The sequence below is a fragment of the Platalea leucorodia genome (genome assembly GCF_965183815.1).
Source record: "Platalea leucorodia genome assembly, chromosome: Z".
In the NCBI taxonomy this organism is placed as follows: Eukaryota; Metazoa; Chordata; class Aves; order Pelecaniformes; family Threskiornithidae; genus Platalea; species Platalea leucorodia.
In genome coordinates this window covers 504080-529697 of record NC_138858.1, presented here as the reverse complement: position 1 = coordinate 529697, position 25618 = coordinate 504080, and the positions used below count along the sequence as shown (strand labels likewise).

Below are 25618 nucleotides of genomic sequence, written 5' to 3'. Positions count from 1 at the left end.
TTTCCCGCACACAGACGTGACAGTCGGGCCAGCGCGCCCTCAGGGTCCGGCAGGGATCCTGCTGCCTGCAGCCGTGGGCGCGGGGAGGCCGAGCGGCTCCAGGCGCTGCCCGGGGCATCCTAGAGAGGAAGGCATATGGTGAGAGCGGCTGCTGCTGGCAACTCCAGCGGGTCGTTCAGATTTCCTCATAAACCTGAAACAACAACACTGGCAGTAAAGAGTTTGCTGGCAGCTGCAGTCTCTCTCCAGTGAACTAGCTTTTCCTTCTGTTTACTGCTTAAAAAAATGAAATAGCTGCTTGCCTTCGTAATAACAACCTACATAAAATAAAGCTTATAATGATACATCTAAGCATCACTTCCTACCCAACAGCTCTGACAAATAGTTCAGTAACTGGTGAAATCTGTCTCAAGCTGTAGGTTGATAAGCATCTGCACCCTGTGTCTTTACTGTGAAGAGTGGCTTGCGCACTGTCTTGGGAGGGGGGAAAGATCGGGCTTGAGCAGGAACTGGCAGTGTAACATGCGACTAAACAGACAAGCTTGTGGATCGGATAGCCCTTTCTATTTTAGTGAGAAGGAGGCTCTTGGAACAGACATTGTTATAATGAGAAATGTGAAAAATAAGATACTGAAAATTCAGGACATGATAGAGCAGGAAGAAGGCTCGTGTGGCTCGTGAGGTGCTTTTCTGGAAGCGGGAAACCCCAAGAAGAGAATGCCTAAATATTAGAAATGTGGAGGCCTACAAGGCAAAATTCTGTTCACAGCACAAAAATGTTCAAAAATGCTAAGTATGAATATACTAACACCCCCTAAATATTTTTTTGCATAAATGTATGTGTATAGTCAAGTGTTGCATACAGATTCAGTTTTACAGGAACCTTAGTACTGGTAAAGATGACCATACTCATGCTGGGAGTAGTGGGGGAAGTCATTTTTTTAAAGTGTCACGGCAGCTCACTGGCAGAGCCAGGCTAGAACTAAGGGTTTTCCAGTTCCACCCTACACCACAGACAAACAGATTTTGTTGGTTCAGCTGCTTTTAAGGCCAGGTTTACTCTTTACTCCTGAAAATTTGGTCTGGGTAGAAGTGAAGACTTTTAACGTCAGTCTGGAATTTGCACAGTTCTTACAGGCCAGCTTACCATTGTGGCTGTAGCCACAGCCAGGCTGCAGAGCATCTGAAAATACCGGATAAAATCAGCTATTCAGTGTAGATGCAGCAGTTCTCATGATTCCTAGATAGGTTAAAATCAGATGAATATGTGGTATACTTACAGCACGTCTACTTACAGAATAGATCAGGCTCGGTACTAGCATGTAAGTCACCTCTGTGTGTGTCTGTTGAGAAATACCCCGAGGGAACTTTGTAGGCTCGGCTTTATGCCCCCACCATCTGCACCAACCCGTAGCGGGGTTTCCTCCCCATCTCAGGCGCAGACAGAAACTGCGTCCGTGTCTGGGCCAAGTTCTCTTTCTAACCAACCTGAAAATTTTCCATGCCCATGAGTTGTGTTTTTCTTGAAGTAAAAGCTGCATGAACAGATCTAGAAATAGGTATATATTTTCTTCTGAGTAGTTGATATTTGAGTAACTGTATTGAAGCAGGAGGTGGAAGGTACTTGGTATTTGCCAGTATTAAGGCAGAAATTCTGTAAAAGCTGTGCATGCTACCAGGTTTTTCCAGTAGTTGCTAGGAAGAAGATTGATAGTCAAAATTCTGTAATGAAAAAACAGTTAGCTATTTTTACTAAAATTTGGAAAAAACACAGGCTCCTTGGTGCAGATATTCTTCTTGTGTTGTTCCATGGGCATATAGCACAGCAGTATGGGTCCATGCTTTGGGGATCACGGGACTTTATGGTATCTTTGTAGCAGAAACAGAACTCTTACGATGTTATCATATAAAATATGAATTTTAATATTAAACCTAATGCTCTGCTATGAGAAATATGTAAACTTGGCTTTGGAGCAGCAGTATGCACTTCCTGGAATTCCGTGCATAGCGTAGTTATAAATAAGCAGCAGGTTATTTGGGAATCACTAGGGCTGATATCTGGTATCATAAACAGTATCTGGGAGAAATTGTTTTCCCTGACAGACAGTTGATTTTTGAAGAATGCAATATGTTTTATTTTGAAAATTCATATCTTATTGATGAACACCAAGTATACATCAAGCACAGTGACCAGCTTGCAAAGCAAACGCATATATGCAAAGCAAACGCATATATGCTATTTAATTACTTTATACCTCATCTGTTGCCAAAATTCCATTCCTTTGGCTGTTGAATATAACATTTCCAATCCAGATCAAAATGCTAGAATTCATCACTTTTAGGTAAGATACTAAAACAATTGATAAGTGTAGGATTGTCAATATATGGCTTAAGTCTGGCTTTCAAATAAATTAAAGGGAGTTGTCTTTTATCTGTGCATGTGTCTATAGCATTGGAAACATTATGTATTTGTATACAATTCAATAGGCTCTTAAAAACCTTAGGAAAAGTATTCCCTTCGTTGTTCAAGCTCTTAAGCTACAAGAATCAGCGTTTTCTGCTTCATTGTTACATTTTATTAACTTACTGTAATCTGATGTATAACGTCATGGTTATAGGGGAATTTGGGGTGGAGTAACTGCAAGAACAAAACCACCCCATGCAGTGGCATAAATTTTAGATTTCATGTATTAATAGAACCTGGGCGTTGCGAGCGGGTGGTGGTTTCTCACCTGAGGTTTCTGTTCGACCCCTGCATGCGGGCACCCAGCAGAATGGGCCGGGGCAGCCCTGGCCCGGGGGCGCCTGGCCCACGGTGGCCCGGCGGTGCCTGGAGCCGTGGGCTCAGGGACGCGGCCTGTGTCCTCCCCGGGCAGCCGGGGTGGTTCCACTGGGGCTCAGCGGCCTGCACCGCGTGGGACCCGCGTACGCGCGCCCCGCCAGGGCCTGGTTCCGTTCCTCGCTTCTCCCCGGCTCCCACGGCACGCCGCCAGCGGTCTCCAGTGGAGGGGCTCCGGCCGATCTCCGTGGCCGCCTCCCCGTGGCGCGGGTTGCTGGCAGTTTCCTGCGGCGCGTCTGCGTTTCCCCTCTCCTCTCCTGCCCGTGCCACAGCCCGGGGCCGGGCAGACGCCGCCCAGGCTCCTTCGGCAGAGCTGTCCGCTTGGCCTCCCCGCGGCAGGGATCTCTGGTCTTGCTGCTCCGGCCCATCCCAGCCTCATCTGGTCGGTGAGAGGCGAGCAGATGCGGCCCGGGCCTCATTTTGTCTGCATGGTGCTTTTGGGCAGGTCTCCTCATGACAGCTGTCCATACAGCCACGTCACTGCGTTACCCAGCCTGTGTATTTTTGATTTATGAAAAAATATCTGCATTTCAGATAGTTTGTTTCAGGGTTGGCCACGTTTCAGGCCAAAATTATTATAAGATGAAAGGTTTCCTCAGTCGTGGGTGGATTGTGAAAGAAATAATAGGCACTCGTGGGAATTGAGAGTGTAGAGACAGCAGCGTGACATCCCTGCCGTCCCTCTTTTGATCCCTTCTGTGAGGACGCTGTGTTCGCCTCAGGAGAGCTTCCCCAGCCCTGAGGGGAGGCGTTTGGTTAACCTCCGAGAGCAGGAGATGGCTCCTCCTGCTGAGGGGCTGGAGGAGGGACCCCCGGTGCCCCCACGGGGGTCAGAAGCCGCCCAGTTCCTCAGGGGGTCTGACTGCACGAAGGGAGGGTTGGGACTGTGTTCCCACAGCCTCTCCCTTCAACCAGGAGTCGCCTGGGGGCTCCTCAGCGCTTTTGTGGAGTTTCTGGGTTGTTGGGGTGTTTGCCATGCTTTTAATAGCTGTCATCCCAGGAAGGAAGGAGTCTTAATCCAGAACAGTGAATTGCTGTTATAAATGAGCAAATGACGATCATAATCAATGAGTAGATTAGATTAGCTGCAGAGCTGACTTTCAGCACGTCCACATCACTACCGTGTAGGCAACCTCCTAGAGCTCTGAAGGGACTCGCCCTAGATATTGTCCAAAGTGGTGCTGTATGTTCAGTTAGGTTAAGCGCAAACACGTTGATGAAAATCTATCAGAAAGGTAAACTGTTTATGAGGGAGAAATGGGAATATTTATCTAGTGGCTGCGCAGCTTCTTCTGAATATCGTTGGTCCAGTCACTACTCCTCCTCTTCACAGCACCTGAGAGCGCCTGGGCCAGGCATCGCAGGCCAGTACGCTGCTGCTTGTGGTCTCGTTCTCATTAGGGACTGTATTTTGGTGGGAGCCTGTGACTTGATTCATTTTCACTGTGTGAGAACTGTCTCACGTTCCGGGGTGCTTTGTAATACCAATAAGCTACTCGGACGCATGGCGTCTTGAGGTAATGCGGCGCTAAGAGACAGAAAGGAATCTCTCCGTGCAGGGCCTGACTATGCTGTCTGCTTTCTATTGATTTTATTTCTGGGCTGCCCTCTTGTACTTAGCAGCAGGGAAGATCAACTGATCCATGTGTATGCGATTCAAACAGGGAGATGGCCTGCACTTTTGGTTTGCACAGGGATGTGTTGAAGTTGGATGGATAGTAACAGCCACATTTTAAAGAAAAATCACCCCTGAGATTTAGATTAATTGACAATAAAAGGTACCAGTGCAACTCTGCTCTTCAGGTGACACTGTTAATCATAAAAATCACTAAATGCTGAAGTGGCTTTGAGGTGTCTCTAAGTGATGAAGATAACACCTGAGCAGTGCTTTAAAGTTATAATTTATTTAAAGCAATTACAGTCCATTCAGTACAGAAATATTTTCAGCTAGAAATGTTATATCTAGTGTAATTGAATATATAGATTTAACAGACATTATTGTTTGGTGAGAAAATTGATGAGAGCTATTTCTTTCTAGGCTTTATTGAGCTGTAAAGTAAGTGATAACAGTGCACATATCCCTCTCAAAGTTTATCCTTAATTTGTCCACCTCTGCTAATATTTCATATTCCTTTTCTTCTGTCTGTCCTTGTAAGTGGATTGCTGGAAGTGCACTGAGATATCTTATGTGAATTTTCATGCTCTTTGAAGTGGTAGGTATGAATGGATGATTAGGCCGCTGCATGCAGCCCAGTCTGAGCATCCTCAAGAATCACTGAGTATTGCAAGGGTCGGATAGATCTCTGAACTTCTAGACCTTGAAGGGCTCTCTTTGTCCTTTCATCTTCATAGTTGTAAAATGGGTATGGAATATAGTTGGTGGAGTTACGAATAATGCTTCAAATACCCAGTAATAAAGGTAGAGTTAGATGGAGACGAGGTCCCACAGTCAGCTTGTCGGTGGTTGCCTTTGTGGGAGATGGTGCCTTTGGATTGTTCACTCTGAGAGAAGATGGTGATGGAACAGGCAGTGAAGAACACGCAGAAAAGTAGTGTTTATCGCTTCTATATGGACCTAACTGTGCATAAGTGAAATTGTGACGGCACTGTGCGGCCCAAACGTTGGTATAACCATATCCACATGCTTAACCTGAAGTGGTGTATGAATGGTCAAGTCTTCAAGTGGGAAATACAGGATTACTCAGAAGGCTGGTTATAAGGGTGTATAACTGTTCCTTACAAAGTAAGCATTCTGAATTAATGGAACAGCATTCTTTTAAAAAAAAAACAACAAAAAGTTCTAATAGTTCTAAAAAGTTCTGTTTGGTAAAGTGACAAAACAAATTTTTATTCTGGTGGAGAATGTTCACAATTCATGCAGTTCCATCTTCACCCTTTGGATGTTGGGTTCCCCTCCCTTCCCTGTCAGATGTGCATATGAGGTTTTCCTTGAAAAAAGAAAAAGTCACCAAGTCTTGACGTGAACTTTTTGACGACGTGGTGAACAGTAACTGCGCTCTGCTTTTTAATGCATCTGGAGACTAATTAATGGAAAGAGTAGATTATTGCTTTGTGCTTTGAATTATGCATAGGTTGTCAGAGGAAACAGAATTTCGTCAGTACTTAACGTACACGTGGTGGACTAAGGAGCCATTGTGGACTGTCACAGAAAATGCTCTGCTGAAATAGATAAATTATAACAACAGATAATGTGCAACAATAAAGGGGTAGAAGCCAGTCATTGCTAAAATAATGGTACTCAACCATCTTTATTTTTGCTTCATTGTGACCGGATTGATGTTTATAATTTTTTGCTTTGCTGATGTAAAGATGACCTTAGAGGTAAAATTACTCCTTTTTCTGCCTTTTTTCCTATTTGACAGACTAGAGACGACTTCCTGGGTCAAGTGGATGTGCCACTCAGTCACCTTCCGGTAAGCAGTGCTTTTGTCTCAGCGTGCTCTTTTTTCTTATCACCAGATGTGAAAAACTGACGTTATGTAGAATTTATTTCCATAAGTAGTCCAGTTAAATTTTCTTAAAGCAATTGTTCCCAGCACAGCACTAGAGGCTTACAAAAAACGATATGGACAACAAAGCCCAGCCGTGCACAGGAACTGGGAGAAATGGTTCCCTTTGCAGGGACAAGGAAGGCAGTTGGTCTCTGGTATCGGTTAAATTCCTCAACATCCAGGATTCACTTCTCATCCTGATTCTTTCTCTGAAATCCTTGTCTGGTCTGAGTCAGTTGATGAACGACATGTGGCCAATAGACTGGTTGTTCATCCCCTTACCGTTGGTGATTATTGTCCTATTAATCTTCTGGCTTCTGCCTTTTCATGATTTTCCCTTACAGTTGAAACAGTTCTATTCTCCCTGAGGAAACTCCATTTCCTTCAGAACTTTTGTTAAAACGTTGAAAAAAACCCATGTTTTTTGGGTCCTATTTACCTGTCTGATTTTCTGTCTAAATAATATGCTGTTAAGGTTATGGGATAGTAGTTCTGTCTGGGAAAGTGGATAGTAAGTACATTTTGATCCTACTTCAAACCTTGTGGCCACAGGCCGAAACCAGAGAAATGGCTGAACCAGCATGACAGGATCTTAAGAAGTTACAAAAATTCAGGTCTTCTGAAAACGTTATAAAGTTACCGATCTTCTTAGCGAATATTTAGTGAAATTATTGTATTTATTACTGATGGAAAGTAAAATTATCTGAAGGACTCCTAAGTAATAATGGAAGTAGTGAGATATTCATGAGTGCCATAGCACACACAACATGTGTTAGACATTGACGTTAGACATCATTGATAATAATGATGATACAAGCTGTGATATTGTCAGAGCATACATTATAGCTTTTAATATGCATACATATAACTTTTAATGTCTACACATGTATAAATAGATGTTTTCTGTAAGAGGCAAGTAGGCGCCTATTGCCCTTCCTATGTGATAGGGAAGTATGTATTTTGGATGTTTTCTCAGTTTTAAACAGCTTAAATACATTCTGTGCAAAGAAATATGAATCAAATTTAACTTGGAAAAGCTTAGAAAAGCTGATATTTGGAGGGTTCTATGTTTTAAAGAGTTAGAGTTTAAACACTTGGGTTACTGCCTGCTTTCAGTGTCATTTATTTACAGATGTTTTCTGAAACACCAAACATATCATTGTACAGGTACCTCAGTTTGTTTTATACAGATAGGTAAAGTCTTAGTTACTGAGGAAGACACCTTCACGTCTGGCATCCCCGTTACGCATAAGAGACGAGCCGTGAGATGACTGGAGCGCGTCAGCTGAGAGCTGCCGCCCCACTGCGTTGGGCCAGCGTGTGCCTGGCTGGTTGCTCTTCCTCGCGCCCTGTGAACTCTGACTAGAGAGGGAGAGCTTACGTTCACGGTAGACAGGCGTACTGTGGATGCAAATCCAGGTTTTGTAGGTACTGCCGTCGCTGTCTCCTGGGTGGCTACTTCAGTGCGCATTTCTGTAAGCAGTGGCGTCTGCTTGGGCAGGCCCCTGCCGTTTTTTCACACCCTCTCATCTCCTGCTTAATTATCCTGGGTCTAATGCTCACAACTAGGTAGTTTTGGATGGTTTATTTTTTCCACTTAGGCTGTTTCCTTGGTCCGGTTAATGAGACGGCCATGCAAACAGCTGTACTGGCTTTGGGGCAGGAGTAATCACTGGAGGGGAGACTCATTCAGCGCCCCTGCTGAAAGATACGCTCATTACTGCAATTAGCAACTTGCGTTACTGTTGGAAGTGGTGACATAGGGGTGTGTTCTGCTGGCTTGCATCAGATTTGCATGGGAAGGGGAAAAAAAACAGGTAGTACAGATAAGCTAAATTAAGCTTCATTTTAGCAGATGTGCTTCAGCAAAGGCATGGAAAATCTAAAGGCTGCAATAACTATGTGGTATTTTCATTCATTATTTTAGCTAAAATTGAATTATTTGCCAGCAGTAAGAGTTCGAATAGCAAAAAATTAACAGTAATTGGCACAGAGTTTGAATCATTTTATTGTCAGCAATCAAATATTTGAGGTGTTTGATTGGAGGGTGGTAACGTTGTCTCTATTTTTGTTTCTTAATAAATGGAGGGATTCTAAGTGTAAAGCTTGTTCTGAAATTCTGTAAAGCTCCAGTTGTCTGCTTTCCTCCTGGCAGCCAGGGTTCTGCATGGTCTTCACACAGCTAGGAAAATTCCAGCCTAAATTAAGTGGAATTTCTGTTTACTATATAATCAAGGGTGAGGTTCTCCTCCTTTAATTCTACGAGCATGGAATTGACATAGCACTGGCTGGCTGTAAATTATGATGTGAAACTCCAGCTTCAGGTTTTTATAGATTGCGCACAGAATCTGTCCACAGAAGGATGCTCGACATTCAGAGACTAGTGAATACTGTCCTAAATGTAGTCATAGTCCAATAAAGACAGTGGCAGAATTGTTACTGGCTCCCGTGCATTCAAGTTTTCACTGCCAGACTTTTTCACTGAAGAAGTCTTAAGCCAGAGGTCTGTGCCTCTGCTTTCAGTTGATGGGCCCTCATCAAATCTCTTTCTATCGGAAACTGCTGAAGGGGCTGAAGACATTGTGCTGGGTTGGAGATTCTGTAGGGATGCTGTAGTGAAAAAGACATAACTAAAAATCAAGATTTTTTGAAATTACTTTGGTGATGTTGGGTATTTCATGAGGAATTATTTTAGACAGAGCCTGCCGTCAAAGAAGGTGAAGTGATGGAGCAAAGAGGGCCCATATGGCATTCTAATTGTATGAAGCTTGCAGTTAACCTCAATTTGTGCCCGCAGCAGATAACGCCTATACATTGCATAGAACACTTACTTTACACGATGCTAGGTGTATGTCTGTAGTGCTACCATCCATCCCATGCTGCAAAAGCCTCAGTCAAAACTACTTTCAAAGATAAGTAAAAATGTTTTCTTTATTTCATGGGTAGATTTGCTTCAGTTTCAGTTTTTCAGTATTGTTTTATGGTCTTTCTTTTTTTTCACTTAGTAGACAAAAATCCGAAATGAACTTTGCAGAAAATGTTTGTGCCAAAAAAGCATTTATTTTGTCTTTTTGTATTCATATTATACTTCACCCTATGCTTCAAAGCTGAATTCAATCACTGACAAAAGAACTGAAGTTAGAAGGTCACAGGGCACAAAAAGCATGAAGCACTGCAGTTGTTCTTCATCTTCTTTGTAAATAGTAAAAAGTACACTTTCTACTTCACAAAGTTTTCTAGTAAATTCTACATATATGCATATGTATGTGTAGATTTATACAGTGATTGTTCTATGCTTGATATAAGTGTTTTCTGATATTCTGTAATGTTTGGGATCACTAACATTGTCTGGATATAATTGGTATTTTTAAAATGTTGTACATGTTAATCTTACTCACTTCCATGAACTCGGAGGGGTTTTTTTGTATCTGAATGGGTGAACATGGGAATGATGGAAGTTATTGAAAATGTTTACAGGAAAATAAGGTGTCAATTTTAGCATGACCGTTGCTCTTTGTGCCTGGATTTGACTTCTTGCTGTTGATGGATGTTACTGTAGGAAGAAGGTGGCTTTGTAATGACTTTCACAGTGATGCTTATTTAGATCTGTCTGTTATGGTTGATCTTGAGTCATAACGCTGCTGTTGTTGGCTTATAAGCTATAATAGTTGAAAAATATGATGGAACGATCAGAAGTGTATTCAGATGAAAAATGCATCGTTCCATTCTCATACGAGGTGTATTGTGTGGTATTATTTTATCCGTACTTGTGTGTGTATTTCCATTTACATGTGTCCATAGGCACAGACATTATTTAAATAGCCTGTACGTAACTATAGAAGTCCTCCAGTGTTAAGCTACAGGTGTCCTGCAAAAAATATACTATGAAATCTGAAATGATGGGGAACATATTAGTGCATGCCTATTTTATAGAATCAGGTAGTATTTTAAAGTTCCTTTTCAGTAAACATTATTTTTAGTAGTTAAACATGATCAGCAAGATTTCAGCTAGAGCTATAGACAAGTCACACGGTTTCTGTGAGCTGTTTTCAGGAATTATCAGCTTTTTGTTTTCCTTCCACATTCTGTAGGAAGAGAACAACTCTCCTCTCACTGGGGACTTAGGTAGAACATGAGTGTGCATCTCTCTCTCTAGCTCATATTTGAGTGGAATGCTAAACTTTTCCAAATTGTTTTAAAGTCTTCTACTGTCTTTACATAGAAAATCCAAGACTGTAAAATTGCCTAGTTCAGCTACTTAACTGCCATTGAAGAATAAAATCCATTATGCTAAAATGATGAAATTTTGCAGTCCAGAACTTCCCATTTCTTCTAGACTCACTAGAAAGTGAATGTGATTGCTGTGCAAAGTCCTTTCTCACTCTCTGACTTTGCAGAAAATTTCTTAAGCTCCAGAAGCCACTCTTTTCCCCAAAATTTTCCTCTGGGAAAACTCGCAATACGTACCTCAGAACGGTCATTCTTTCTATAGCAGTAACATAGCAGCGTCTCCGCAGGGGGCTTACCTACCTGCTTATGGGTGTGTTCTCATACTCTGTTACAATTAGTTACCTGTATGCATATTAAGGTGTGTGTCCTAACTTGATGCTCAGGGAAACATACTGTATATCTTTATGTTCTGATCGATACTTTCCTCATTCGTCCTTCCAGTACCTTCATAAGAGACATCATGTATTTATTAACAAATGTTTGCTTTCTCATTCTAGCTGTGCTGCCAATTTGTTTGTCAAAATCCTTGTTTTCTCTAATACTATCTAATTACTATCTACAAACCTTGGTTAAACTATACAGCTGCTTATTTTATGTACGCTACTTACAGTTGAGTACTAAAAGGCAGTACTTCTTAATGATGCATGCTTTGAAGTCCTGTTGATTTGCTTAAAATCTGCTGTCTCTCTGAAAGAACGGGAAGCCCGTCTCTCAATGCAGGAAATGCCTTGCAGGACAGGAGTTCCTTCAGTGAAAGTCTGTATGGTATTTGGTATAATACCTGAGAGAACGAGTTCGGATTGATCTTTAAATTCTTGTTTGTTGACTTTGAAATCCAACAGAGAACAAAACTTTCCATGAGTAACAGTCTGGGAGTTAGATTAGTCTGTGTTTAGAAAGGTCCAAAGAATTGGACGTGAGAAGTATTCCTATTAGTAGGGCTAGGGCTGGGAAGGGATTTATAGGTAGAGTATCATTTTTTTAGTGGATGGCAGACAGGTGCAACGTTCTGAGAAGCGCCCGCTAACTTTGTGCTCATTTTGAGAAAGTTTGGTGTTAATCTGAGGTACTAGGGCTCTAGTCTCAGTGGAGTGTGTATGATACCATGCTTACTCTTTCAGTGTAACGCAGTTCGTGCTTCTAATTTTGTCAGCCCAAATCGTACGATCAATTAGAATAAAGTACCCCAAACAGTCAACAGATTACGTATGCATACAGATTTCTGATTCTCTTATTTACCTTGTCATTTTAAAATTCCTGGATTTGTACCCATGGAGTCCCTGTTCTCACAGACATGAAGGATGTAACTTACTTGATAGGAAAGCTGAAATTCTCATGTAACAGAAAGTTTTCAAGATATAAGGCTTTATGAAACTTACAATTAAATGGAAATCAAAAGATGTAATCTGTCGAGCTGGTAATATTACTTATGCACTTCATAAAGGATTTCAAAGTCTTAATTATTTTTGGAAGTCTGGACTGGTTTGAAATAAAAAATGAAAGCCAACTGAGGATGATTTTTATCTCGTCGCTTGCTAATATGCAGAAAGAATACTGCTTCAAAATGGATGCACCCTTTTCTGACACTGCTTTTGGGTGACTGGAAGAAGTTGGAAGGGGTTTGTTTAGTTGGTCTTTTCCACCTTTTTCGGAGCTGTGAATGTGTGTATGCTTACAAAGGAGACGTGGTTCAGCCCATCACTGGTCTTTGCAGTGACATCTACTGGGCTGCTTCTGCAGCTCTGTATGAACAGCTAATGGTAACGGGAGCTGCTGCTGGTAGAGCTCTGCCTGCTCTAACCTCCTTGTTTAAACGCCTTCTCTAGCATTTCTACCCCATCTGTGATGTGAATGTTCTTTATGTGTCTCTGTACTTGTGGGCAAGCCCTTTAATTTGCCATTTTCTTAAATGCTTATAGACTGAAGACCCAACCATGGAAAGGCCATACACATTTAAGGATTTCCTTCTCAGACCAAGAAGGTGAGGGAGAGGACCTTCGTATTTAAAAACATTTCTTACTTCAAGGTTTGTTATTTAGCCACTGTTTAAGGGTTGTTGAATGAAATGTACCTCCTTGTCTTCTAGCCACAAATCTCGTGTAAAGGGTTTCTTGAGACTGAAGATGGCTTATATGCCTAAAAATGGTGGCCAGGAGGAAGAAAACAGTGATCAAAGGGATGAATCTGAGGTAAGGCTTAATGCTTGCGGAAGCATTCAAGTTATTAGAGATTCAAGTATAATTGTGGAAAAAGTAGTACCTTTGAAAGATAAAACCCTGGTAGCAGTGTTAGTAGCAGCTTACTCTCCTCCCCTCAGCTTGCCTTTTTTTCTTTTTCTTCTGTAACTTAGTGTTTTCTCAACCATTTCAAGTATTTCAAAGTATTTCGGCTGCCACAGTGAATTCTAAAGTCTGTCTTGACTCAGTTTGAGCAAGTGGAAGTTAGAAAGTCTATGCAAGTAATTTGTAAACATAATGGTGTGTATTAGGTACCTCTTCTTCAGAGGCCATTTCGGAACAGGTGTTATAACATTTTTCTTTATTTCCTTGGCAGTGTTGACTTTGCAGACAATAAAGCTCATGCAAGCACAGCAGGTTTAAAGACTTCTCAGCACTCTTATCAGCCATCATCCATTTTAAGAATTAGCTGCAATTAGAGCTGACAGAGTGAATGTCAGCCCGAGTTTGCCTTACTAATCGTGTGCAGCAGTCATCTGTAACTAGGGAACGAGGGCTCTTGTCCCAAGCCATACATCTCCGAGTTCAAAGTTAGCAGTTGGTTCTCTTTGGCTTCTTGACTGGGAATCTGCACCTGGCCATCACTAGAATGAGCAACCACCCAAATACGGTTGGGAGTCCCAGTTGTAATGGACTGATGGGATTTTAGGTTTTATATCATTGAAGCGAGGTGCACGCTGTAACCACAGAGCTTATTCTATTTCTGTATGGTTTACATTTAAGTAATTTTGAACATGCCTTTGGAAAATTTTCAGAATTTGTACCTATATGCTGATGTAAGCAACAATGAAATAACTTCTCTTGAACTTTAAAATTTTTACAATTTCTTTTTCTTTTTTTTTTTCCCTTTTTTCATTCCTAAGCACGGATGGGATGTAGTTGATTCCAATGACTCCGCATCTCAACGTCAGGAGGAGTTACCACCTCCTCCGCTGCCTCCTGGATGGGAAGAAAAGGTGGACAACCTGGGGCGGACTTACTATGTGAACCATAACAACAGGACTACTCAGTGGCATCGACCAAGTTTAATGTAAGTGGCAGTGTAGTGCAATGTTTTGTGGATGTGTGCACAATTATCAATAAGTAGTGATTTTTTCCAACAAACATAATGATTTTGAATTTACAAATTCAAGGCTAGAAAAAGTCTTAAGCAAGACTTTGATAAAGCAGTTTATAAAGGAACAGTATTCTTTTTCAGTAACAGATTAATTATGATTTTGGTGCTAACTGTGCTACATATCTGAAACTATTCATGGAAAAATTTTCACAAATGTGCTAATAAATTGAGAACAAAAACCTGGACATCTTCAGTTAAAAAGGAACCTTTTTTTTTTTTTTTTTTAAGAAAAAAAAAAAAAAAAAGAATGGGAAGAGACTTCCCCACCCCCAGCAAATCACATATACACATTGGGTATTCTGGAAAATTCTAGGAAACCTGAAGGGGTGGGAGGGAAGTCACTGCATTAACAATGTACCTTAGAATATTGGGAGACAGATAGGGAATTTTTCAGTAAGTAATTTAACAGGAATAAATTACTTTCTTCTGTAGAGACTGTTGTAAAGGTAAGGAAAAAAGTACTCAACTCTAAGTTTTAATTAAGTTAAACTGATTAACTTTGAGGAGATCCTGATTATTATTCAGTGTATAGACTCTGTACCTATGTACACTGCTTGTGGTTATGTGGAGTTGCTGTTCAAGCCTTCATTATATGTTTCTTATGATTAGATTTATAAAGCTGTGGCAAGCTTACATTTTAAAAAGTACGTATAATTGACAACGTTAAGAGGATACTGAAATCATGTATTAGGTAAACATCTTGCATTATTTTTATGTAGTGACTAATCTTCCACTATTGTTTATTACAATAGTAATGGTTATTCTTTCTTGAATATTCATAATCATAGCTAAATTGCACAAATGTCTGTTGTCCTTCCTTAAGGCACTATTCGTTCGTCTGATGCATTTCTCTTAGTTAGAACTGAATTAAATTTTGTTCTGTATCTTGAACTATTTATTATTGAACTATTTGAGCTATTTACTAAGCAATGTGCATTTTGTCAAGTAAATCTCATTAACTACCATCATTATGATTGGTAACAATCAATAAGTGTCTATAAGAAAAGCACGTTTTATAAATTATTTGATTTAGCACCTCCTTGTAATCCAATTACGCTAAATGAAGTAAAGAGTACATGGATTCAGAAATATTTGACTGGCAGATACCAAAAAGTAATCATCAGTAGAAAGCATCATCCTCAGATGGGTATATAAAATGAAGGCCTCAGGGGTTTGCTTTTAGCTAGGTATCATCACAGGTAGTTTGGAAACAAATGCATAATTACTACTGATAAACTCTGTACATGACACGAGGATTGCTGAAGAGTGAAGACTTCAGAATGATGCTGTTTAGCCTTCAAATTCTGTGAATTTATGAAACCACTAGGAGCAGGAGGTCTCATGAGGTTGAAAGTAGGATACGTAACCTCTCCCTTTGAGGCTAGTAACTCAGATACTAAGTTAGTCACCAAGGAAAAACACTGAATGCTGCACAGTCCATGTCTGCAGTAGGAAGATGAGAGTATTTCATTCTCATAGTTCTTTAAAATGTGCAATGATGAAATGATTGCACAGAGAAGTTTTTCCTGAACATAAACATCTTTCAAAGTTACAGTCCCTCATCCTGAAGGAGAGGTTCAAATACAATACTGCCTTCTAACAGCATCTGCCCATCGAGTACTGCAACAGAGCTCTGTATGTAGCTGTGCACATGGGGAAGTCCCACAAGCCAGGCAGGTCTCCATGAGGGAACTGGGGTATTTTCCGTTTCCACCACTGCTGGCATGAGCCACGCTAGTGGTTGCAGCCAGTCAAAAAGCTGTCCATACCACAGCAGCTTGGATTTGCTTTGGCTATCAAAAAAAGGAAAGCAATAGTTGACATAAAGACAGGGGCAAAGGTAAAGACATAAAGATGGGGCAAAGGTAGAATCTCAGGGTGAGGAATGATTCTGGTCATCACAGGAGAGGATGAGTAATGATAGGTTAGTATATTTGAGCGTGGACTTCCATCTCTGCTCGCCCAGCTTTGATGGATAAAGAATGTTAATTTCCATTGTTACGTGACATTTGTGAAGTGCTTCCAGTTTTATTTACTTTGGATCGAGGAATTAAACGGTCTCCTATTTATGAAGCCTGACATATGCAAAAATAACGATTTTTATAATCAAAAGCATTAATGAGGTTTTGAAAGCAATGGACAAAGTAGGTGTTTTAGTTTAACATTCATTATTTTCTTGTTCTTTCCTCCTTCCCATGCTTTCGTGTGCCCGCTATCCAGTGACGTGGGATCTGATTCAGATAACAATATCAGACAAATAAACCAAGAAGCAGCCCATAGGCGGTTCCGCTCTCGGAGACACATTAGCGAGGATTTGGAACCAGAACCTATGGAGATTGGAGACATTCCTGAGGTACGTAAAGGTCTTGGTTTTAAGAAGTTGACTAAATTTCAAGCTGATGTGTTTCTCATTTGTAAGCTAATTACTATACAACATATGTAGTGATGTTTTTACATGGTGTTTATGGAAATAGCCCAAGTAAAATACCAGTGACACAATAAAAATCCTAAACAGAGCTATACTTTCAGGGACCCGTGCATTTGTGGGCGCCTGATAATGTGTGCACAATATTAAATACTATACAAATGCTGGGAGAAACATTTATAATTCCAAGCATTGTTTTTATCTACATTGACAGAAACACTTTCAATATTCTGCTTTGAATAACAGTGAGTCGTAAAAAGAAGGGAAACATACTGGCTGGAACTGCCATGTACTTTAATTTTCTTAGTGTCTTGGTTTAGAAGAAAGAGAAGCTGTTGGGTTTTTTCCTAAAATACTTGCTTTTAGTTAGAATTCTGAGATCTTATTAATCGGGGTGAGTGTTTGTTTAATTTATAGCTAGACTAAATAAATTAAATTTGGTGGATATTTGTAGGCCTAAGTGAGAGTTTGTGCAAAGCTCGAATCCGATTGAACTTTAAGGAATATTTTATTATGTGAATCACAGACAAAATTCTTTGTGAAAGCTAGTTTAGGTTCGCTAAATGCTATTCTGAGCAACAAATAGATTTCTGAAACTATTGCTGCACTCGTCACCTGTTAATATTTGACTTGCAGATACTAATGAGTCCTTTCTATTATGCATTTTATTCTGAATTAAAATTAACAGTTGTTTCTTACAAGTTTTAGTAAGAGTGCAGAATTAGTTACATTTTGAACAAAATTTCAAATAGGATCTATTTCATGAGAGCACTTTTTTATGCATCTTTTCATCTACATCATTTTCTGTGTTGAATTGTAAAGCATTGTGTCATCATCAACGTAAAAACCGTTTTGAAGTCAACATGAGAACCATTTTTCCCTGTGAGTACTTCACACTGAGTGGAGTGTTTGTTTGTGTGTTCTAGGGATTGGTTTATTTTGTTAAATATTAAGGCTGATTATCACACCTGTGTTTGCGGCAATGAGGTGGTCACATAGAAGGCAAAGGGAAAGAAGACTTTATCTGTCTTTATGAATCCTTAACGTAGTTTCTTCTCTTTTGTTAGCCTTGGGAAACCATTTCAGAGGAGGCAAGTGCAAGTGGAGATTCCTTAAGCTTGTCATTGCCACCTCCTCCTGCATCTCCAGTATCCCGTACCAGTCCTCAGGAGCTATCTGAGGAACTGAGCAGAAGACTTCAGGTCACTCCTGATTCCAATGGGGAACAACTCAGTTCTTTGATTGTACGTGACATGCTGCTCTTGCTATATAAACCTCTGTTACTGTAATCTTCTGTTAGTTTGACCTAATCTGAATCATTTACACAGATGGGTAGTAATTGCTGGCCTCGGGAAAACCCGAGCATACCGTTAAAATTATCTTCCAAAAAATGCATCATAATTTCACCATTGAGCAAACTGCCTTGAACAAGAGAATTCCTCAGTTTAGATTTAATGTTTTCATCTGTGAGTTTAACTTCAGACTCTGCTACTGTTACACCTCTAGTGAAACAAAATATGTAATACTAGAGAGTATCGAGCTAAGAATTCCCAAAGGAAAGAGGAAAAACGGCTAACGCTCTTTCAGTCATCATCCATTTTACTACATGATAATTTTTCTGAAGTTCAGTATTTTAACTGCACATGTCTATATTAAAGCATGTGCTTTCTTATATTAGGATTTTATAAACCCCTCGTAGTTTACTGGATTAACTATTATAAAACTAACAAATTATTAGAGTTGAACGTAGGTGGTTCTGGTGAAATCCTCCATAAGTTTTTAAGTGTCTAGTCTGGAAAAAAATTGTCTCTCACCATAAGAGTTTACTTGAGGTAAAACTAAAAATTGTTCTCTATACTTGTGTTATCCAGTAGTTTGTCAGACTGATGATACCACAAAAAATAACGATAATACGCTTGCAAGTGCAGGAATGTCTTATGTCTCTCTTGATTACGAAAAACAATTGTAAGTTTTAAACAGAACATCGTGCTGCAATTTATTCTTTTTTTTAATTCTTGGTATATGCCATCAAGGTACCTTTGCAATTCAAGAGATAAGAAATTATATTTACTCTTGTTCTGATTAAATAGAATCTTGATTAGGTGCAAGTTTTTCACAAAGAGCTTATGCAATAGGTGTCTTACAATGATTTGTATGTTATCTAGAGGTTAGTTAGCAAATTACAGCTCTGATGGCTAACCACGTGCAAAAGAGTCACTTGTGCTTTTGTAGATAACTGCAGCTTTTAGTAGACCTTCACTTGGAGGGCAAGAGGTTAATCAAATAGTTTCAGTGGCAAGATTAGGGCTTACATTTTTTTACACCAAAAATAATAAATAAATGGTATAGCTGCAAAGTTATCTTAATTAAAATAATTCAATAATATATTCCTATGCAAACTAGCTCTTTTATGAGCCACTGAGTGATAACATCTTTCTTATCCGTGCAATGAAAATTACAATCAGACCACACTTGCAAAGAAAGAGATTGTCAAAGCCTTTAAAATCCCTGTTACTGTGCATTATCCAGTGTAAGAGGCTGTTGGCGCCCTGAAGGTAGCAGAAGAAACCAGACAGTGAGATTCCTCTGAGATGCCATGCTGAGGCCCCCAGAGTCTGCAAGCAGAGACTGAGTGGTCAGCAGCGTTTAGCGTGCAGCCTCAGCGTGTCCGCCAAGGCAGCTCACGTCTCCGCTGTGCCTCCCACGGCTCTGGCCCCTCTGAGGGCTCGCTGGCCTGACCCAGCACTTAAGTCTGAGCTGGTTCCATGGGAGTGAACAGTGCTTACCCTGGGCTAATCAATCCCCCAGTTTGGAGGTTGGCAAGCGCCGTACAGAGACATCCAAGAGCTTCATCTGGGTTGAGCCGGGTCGGCAGGAACAGTTTGGCCCTTCCAGCTGAGCACAAGCTACGATCCACGTGCTCAGGGGCGTCCACGTGACGGTTCCTCTTGATCCAGGTTCCCAAAGGCTTGTGAGATCAGCTTCATGACTTTGCATGGAGGAAGCTTTTCCCAAACCCACTAGCTCTGAACTGGCTTTACATAAAGCTGGCCCCCGTCTGCAGGTTGTGGGCTGAAACTAGAAGCCCTTACAGTTGCTTTTCCCCAGCAGCGTGCCTATACTGGTATATCCAGCCTGACCTTCGAGTGGTTTACACAGAGACAGCTTCAGTGTCTCTACATCCATACGTAATTAATCTACAACACAGCTGAATTGCCAACAGATAGTTGAGGAGTGATTGTGTGTGTGTTAAGGTATTTTGTCACTCTCCTCGTGTATCTGTGTAATGCCAGAAAACACTTCAGACTTGCTGGTCAATGCATTTGTCAGACCAATCCTTTCACATTAATCTTTAGCATAACATAGAAGCAAGGTGTAATTATGTCTTTTTTTCTATATTTTTTTTTAAACACTGATCTTTTAACAGAATGTGCTCTTAGGACTGATGTTTTCAAGTAAGAGTTGGGGTTTCTGATATGCCTCTCAAATAGTTTGCTTCGTGGTGTTGCTTCGTTATCTTTCAGTGGTACATAAGGGTGCCCATGTGAGTGGCTATAAATAGGCTAGGTCATCTGCTTGTTTATTAGTGCATTCGTACTCGTACCATTAATATCCAGAAAAGGGTAATGCTAGTTACTCTTCGATTAAAGATGAGGTATCAGCTATGCAAAATAATGAGTTTAAGAATTACCCAAGGCTTGTTTCTGTACATGGAACTTACAGTGTCAATCAAACCACAGAGAAAAGCTGTGTGAGAAAATGCATTTGAAGTGAAATGCTGTTTAGATGCTGATTGATTTTATTGAATACTGTACAGATACTGTATTTTATTGAATACTGGTCAGCCCTGAAGTGGTCAGGCAGTTGGACGAGATGGTCCTTGTAGGTCCCTTCCAACTGAAACACTCTATTCATGGCTTTCCTTGCTGCCAGCTCTCATGACTACAGTATCTGTCTTTTTTTTATTATTTTTTTCATTATATGGGATTTCTAATGAGTAACAAAAAATGATGGCTGATGCCATGCCTAATGTCTTCTAGATGTCTTGGTACCAGCTATGGGAATGTTTCAAATTTACTGTAATGCTGACGTGTTTGTTATGTTGGACTACACCTGGTAGACCAGGTATTAATGCTGCAGGGCAATGGTTGCTAACTGATGTCGGCAGAACATTAGTTCCTTCTTCAATACAAAGAATATGAGCATGGCACATTACTTCCTTCTGAAACATTTTTTTAATTGGGTAGCAAACGTCTTGTTATCAAGAAGTAAAAGCTGAAATTCTCTTCGGACGTCTTCCTTGTAATTTTGTGATGTGAAGAAGCCTCTGTGGCTGTGAGTCCCAAAACCAATGTCGTAGCAAGTGGAAAATGTCATTATTGATCCTTGTCACTTCCCACGTGCTGTCCCTTTATAATCTGAGCCTGTCCCTCATGGAATGGAATTCAGTCACTTGACACCACTGTGCTTTATCACCTTATTTTTGATAAATCTCACAGGTTTGTGAGGAATTACATTTTAGTATCAAGCAGACATGCTAGCATATCTGCTTTTTTTAGGGCTTTTTTGTTTCTGATTCATTGGGAAGTTCAACAACTACAAGGCAAACAAGAAAATTAAGGCTTGATTTTTTAAAAAGAAATACTGTAAATTTTTAAGTAAATAAATTTTTAAGACTTTGAGGTCTCATCCATAGTATTTGATTTTGGATTTGGTTTTTAATGCCTGATTTTTGTCAATAATGCATGCCATCTGTGAATTTCACCATGAGGTAATGAAAACCGAGGTGAAGCATTCACTGCCTGAAGAGCTGTATTACAGCTACAGTTTTTATTGCAATGTCTGTTTTACAGAGAAGTGTTATCTGCTTAATTTTTGGCTAAGAAACAATGTTCTTAGCTTAATTGTTTGGATTTTTTTCCATCCCTCTTATAATTTTTTTCTTGCTGGACAACTTGGCCTGCTTTTATGTTAAGATTTCACGTCACTTACAAAATCATGTGGGACAGAGGATTTTTAACGTAAGAGTTGCCCTTTCTATTTGACCTTTCCAAAGAAATTCAGAGCAATTCACCTGATCCTCACTGGGTTCAAACCAGAATTCCTGGAGCCAGGATTTTCACCTGGGGTAATGCTGCTGCATTCTGCCACTGGTTTTATCATCGTAGGGGGAAAAAAAAAATCACATCTTTTTTCTATCGGAATTTGTTCATGTTGACATTTCTGCTTTAGTAAAATGAATGAGCCCTTTTTTTATAATATATATGAAGGGTCACTGTCAACAGAGAAATTACATATACCACTAGCTGGTAAAATAGGAGGAGATACTAATACGGGAGATTTTATTACAGAGAGGTTTGTCCCTGTAAAACATAAGTAATCTGTCAAGTAATTGGGTATATTCTAATGTCCTTTTCTTTTGGTATTATTTCTGTTATATTTATAGGTGCCCTAATGATCATTACAATATAGCGTTCTATCTCTAGCAATTAGTTTGCTTTCATATTGAATTTCTGGATTAACTCCAGCCAGCAAACTTCTGAGCACTTCTCTGTCATTTGTTAAACAGCAAACTTTAAAGCTGCTGTTAATGTTGTTATTGAAGAATAAGCTAAGCATCATGTACTAAGATGCAGATTTGGAAATTATTAATATGCCAAGAGACGATCTCAGCAAGGCTCCCGCCGTGGCTGTAATCCCAGAGAAAGTTCTGCAGAACTTGCTGCTTTCCCAGCCACGGGCTCGGGATGTCGGAGGCACGAGAACCACGTAATCATCCCCCGCGTAGGACTGGCATCCTCTCCTGCCCCGTGCAAGTAACGAACGTAGGGGTTCACCGGGGCAGTACGCCGCGTGCAGGAATTTGTTAACTCCAGCCTGTTGGTTCTCCAAGGACCACAGTGCCAGTATGCAGCCAGAAGTTTTGCATTTTCCTTATGCTGCTTGTGCTCCCGCCACGTTCTCTAAAATGTCTTCCAAAGATACTTGAAAATAGTTTCCCAAAAGTTCCATGGCATTTTCATGTCCCGTTATGTCTTTAGTTAATCTTCCCCTTTATTGCTGATTGCACAACTGTTAATTTTCCCGCATGTTTTCCCAGATGGGATGGCCTATCCTCTTCTCCTAGATTAGGTCAATAAAGCATTGTAACTTGGATGCTAGAGATGAGTACAAGATGTGTATCCAAGTACTTTCCTTTTCTCAGTTAATCTGAAACAGTCCAGGATGGAATGCTGAGAATTTAGATTTTTCATTGCTTGCCATGTTTCTCTAGAAATATTATAACTAAAGACACTGCAACATAAATATTTTTAGGGGTTTGAATTAAATGGGAGAAGAGTAAAGTTACTGAAAAAAAAGTCCATTTTTTAAGACACCTTAACTTAAAGACGTCTGTCTTTTTTTTTTGTTTCCAGCAAAGAGATCCTTCTTCAAGATTAAGATCTTGCAGTGTAACAGATACAGTTGCTGAACAGTCTCAGTTATCCTTGGTAAGCCAAAGCTAACTTCTGTTTCTTTCTTTTTGTTTCAACATTCTCTGATACTGAATAATATCTTCTCTTAGGTCAGTTCCAGTCAGATATAGAACAGTAACCAGTGTGGGCATATGACTATCCCAAATAGTAATGGATACCAAATTAATAATCATCATGGTCAGCAACTAAACTGAGGACATTCATGAGAGAGAACGATGTTTTGAGACTGAGAGCATAGTCACACTAACTTTAGTTATCTAGCATAGAAATTTAGTTTACTAAACTGTAGATATATAGTCAGTGGAGAGAGAAAATCCTCCAAGGGGTAGGAGAGGGCAGCAGCACCATCTACAGTTGGAACTGTAGCAGCCACAGGACTCCCCTATCGGGTGTATTTTTGTGTCCTGTAAATTGATTTTACTTGGAATATATAAATCTGTATAACGTTAAAAAAGATTCGTGTTTTACGTAGTTGTAGTTAAAAGGAGCCTTTTTGTGATAGTCCTTGTACGATAGAACTGAATAGAATTGCATCTGTTGTAGTTTTTTAATCTCAGAGATTTAGCTAAGTGGCTGCTTCTGCAATTTTATTTAAGGAGATTCTTCAAACAGGAAAAGATACAAAGATTTTTTTTTTTAAAACAAGATTCTCTCTCACATCATAACCATGCACACCTTTGATCTAATTGATAGAAAGTTCTACATATTTTGTCCTACAACCCAAGTATGAGGATTGCAAATGTAGTAAGCTATAGAGAGACTACTTAAAATAGGATTGTGCAAGATAGGCTTTTGAATACGTGTTCAGATTTTCAAAATAATGTAATAATTTAATATTTTTAAAAATTATACTTTTCTTCCAGGATTTTTTTTTGCCAATTTTTAATTGGAAATATTACATATATATGTATTACATATGAATCTACAAATAGCAAATTTGTCTATCTTTTTAATGGAAATTTTGAATAAATACTGTACATCAATAAGTTTGTTATTAAAGCTGATGTCTCTCCTTTGCTTGTTCTCTCTGTCGCTCTTAGGCAGGCATTTACAATAACCATAGTGGTTTTCTCTTTGTTTAGTTTTTTCACATGTTCTGTAAGTTGTTTCGTGTGCCCACATTTGCTGCTTACAGATGCATGTAATAGCTGTTGTTCAGAGAACTGCTTCTGAAGTATTATCCCTCTTTGCTTTTCTCTTCTGGGTAAACAACGGTGTGGGTTCAGCCCGGTTACACCTTAACTGTCCTCGCTCTCTACTAGACACAGTTGTCTCCTCACGCAGTCTGTTCCAGAGGTGTTCTGCTTCTTTATTTCATATCACTTACATTCTGATTCTGGGCTTCTTATCACTTTACGGAGTCTGGGCTTCTTTAACTGATGTCGTCAGGTTGGGGTTGGTGATATATCTTTCACTTTATTGTTGTAGAACACTCATTTCATTAGCAAATGCTCAAAACAGCAGAATTGAAGGCATTGCTCTAAAACAACATTGTTACCTGATTGTAATCATATTTAATCCTTACTAAGCTAATGATAATTTATCTTCTAGCAACTAAATACATACTTTCTTTCTAAATGCAGTGCTGTTCTTGACTGTATTAATCGTTACTGAAAATTCAAAGTACCGTTTCCATCTTTTTCGCCTGACTTTTTCTGTGCACTCAGTGATGACCAGAATGTATCCGTTTTGGTTTTAAATACCATGTTTGTGGGCAGAACATGCAAAATTTGTTTGGGGAAAGAAAAAATAATAAGATCATGTTACATTTAGAGTAAATGTTCTTCTTATTATGATTAGCAATACTGAACATATAGAATTGGATACAAGAACTCTTGAAATTCCTTTGGTGGTTTTTGTATGAGATTCTGACTTGGTTATCAGTGATTGATGACTCAGTTTTTTGCTATTATCTTAAACATTATTTCCATCTAATTGCTCTCTTTTAATAAATTTGAGTGTCTGTGATTCCTTACTCCTAAAGATGTGACGGCAATCTGTGACCTTCATCACTAAATATACTTACCTGTAACATTAATTATCATTTAACAGCAGAGTGGTCCATCTAGGAGAGCTCGTTCTTCAACTGTCACAGGTGGTGAGGAACCAACGGTAATAATACTCTTTATCAAGCGCTATCTCTAAATAAAATGTGGGTAGATTTAGGTCTTGTACAACAAAGAACTTCTTTTCACAAAGCAGCAGTGTGTTGAATGAAGTACAGCCACTGAATCAATAGTTATATTTCTTTGTAGTGTTTCAAATTGTCTCAAAATTTCTCAAAACACTGCAATTTCACTCAAATACTAGCATGTTTTAATGATGTGGATATGCCACTGAGTTTTAATAGAGTCGTGCACTAAGGAAATACCTCAGGGTTCTGAAAAATGAACGATACAATACCTAATTCTTTAAAAACTGATATTGAAAGACTCGGGGATTAGAGACATCAAATCAGTATACATGTAGCTGTGTTTTTAGCTTGCTTCTGGCTTCCCTTACTCTCCATTAGACTAATTCATTTTAATTCTTAAAGTTCATCTTAATTTGAGAATTGTGGAGGTACAGTGATATATCATAGAGTTCTTAATGGTCTTATTTAGTGCCAGTTTTCATTTTCCAGTAGTTGTTCAGCAGTCCAAAGCTGAATTTTTACTTTGATCATCAAATAAAATTCTGGAACTGCTTTTCTGAAAGCATAATACAAGGAAAATGGTTTTAATTTATATTGGACTTTGTCAAAAACATCCCATACTTTTTTAACCTGATTAAACGTCAGTCT

At 39.6% G+C, this 25618-nt stretch overlaps 1 protein-coding gene across 4 annotated transcripts in view; it reads left to right on the top strand.

Annotated features, from left to right (window-relative positions):
- The window catches only part of LOC309602376 (E3 ubiquitin-protein ligase NEDD4-like), a gene marked incomplete at its 5' end in the record, with an annotated part of 193670 nt that overhangs the window by 128824 nt on the left and 39228 nt on the right, over positions 1-25618 (top strand). For 2 of the 4 annotated variants that reach the window (XM_082335896.1, XM_082335895.1), the window contains 8 exons: positions 6223-6273; positions 12501-12562; positions 12668-12770; positions 13682-13848; positions 16156-16288; positions 17428-17604; positions 22777-22851; positions 24889-24948. In XM_082335896.1, the coding sequence (XP_082192022.1) occupies positions 6223-6273; positions 12501-12562; positions 12668-12770; positions 13682-13848; positions 16156-16288; positions 17428-17604; positions 22777-22851; positions 24889-24948 (828 nt within the window). The remainder of the gene's footprint in view (positions 1-6222; positions 6274-12500; positions 12563-12667; positions 12771-13681; positions 13849-16155; positions 16289-17427; positions 17605-22776; positions 22852-24888; positions 24949-25618) is intronic. The other 2 variants (XM_082335897.1, XM_082335898.1) reach the window with 1 other exon arrangement.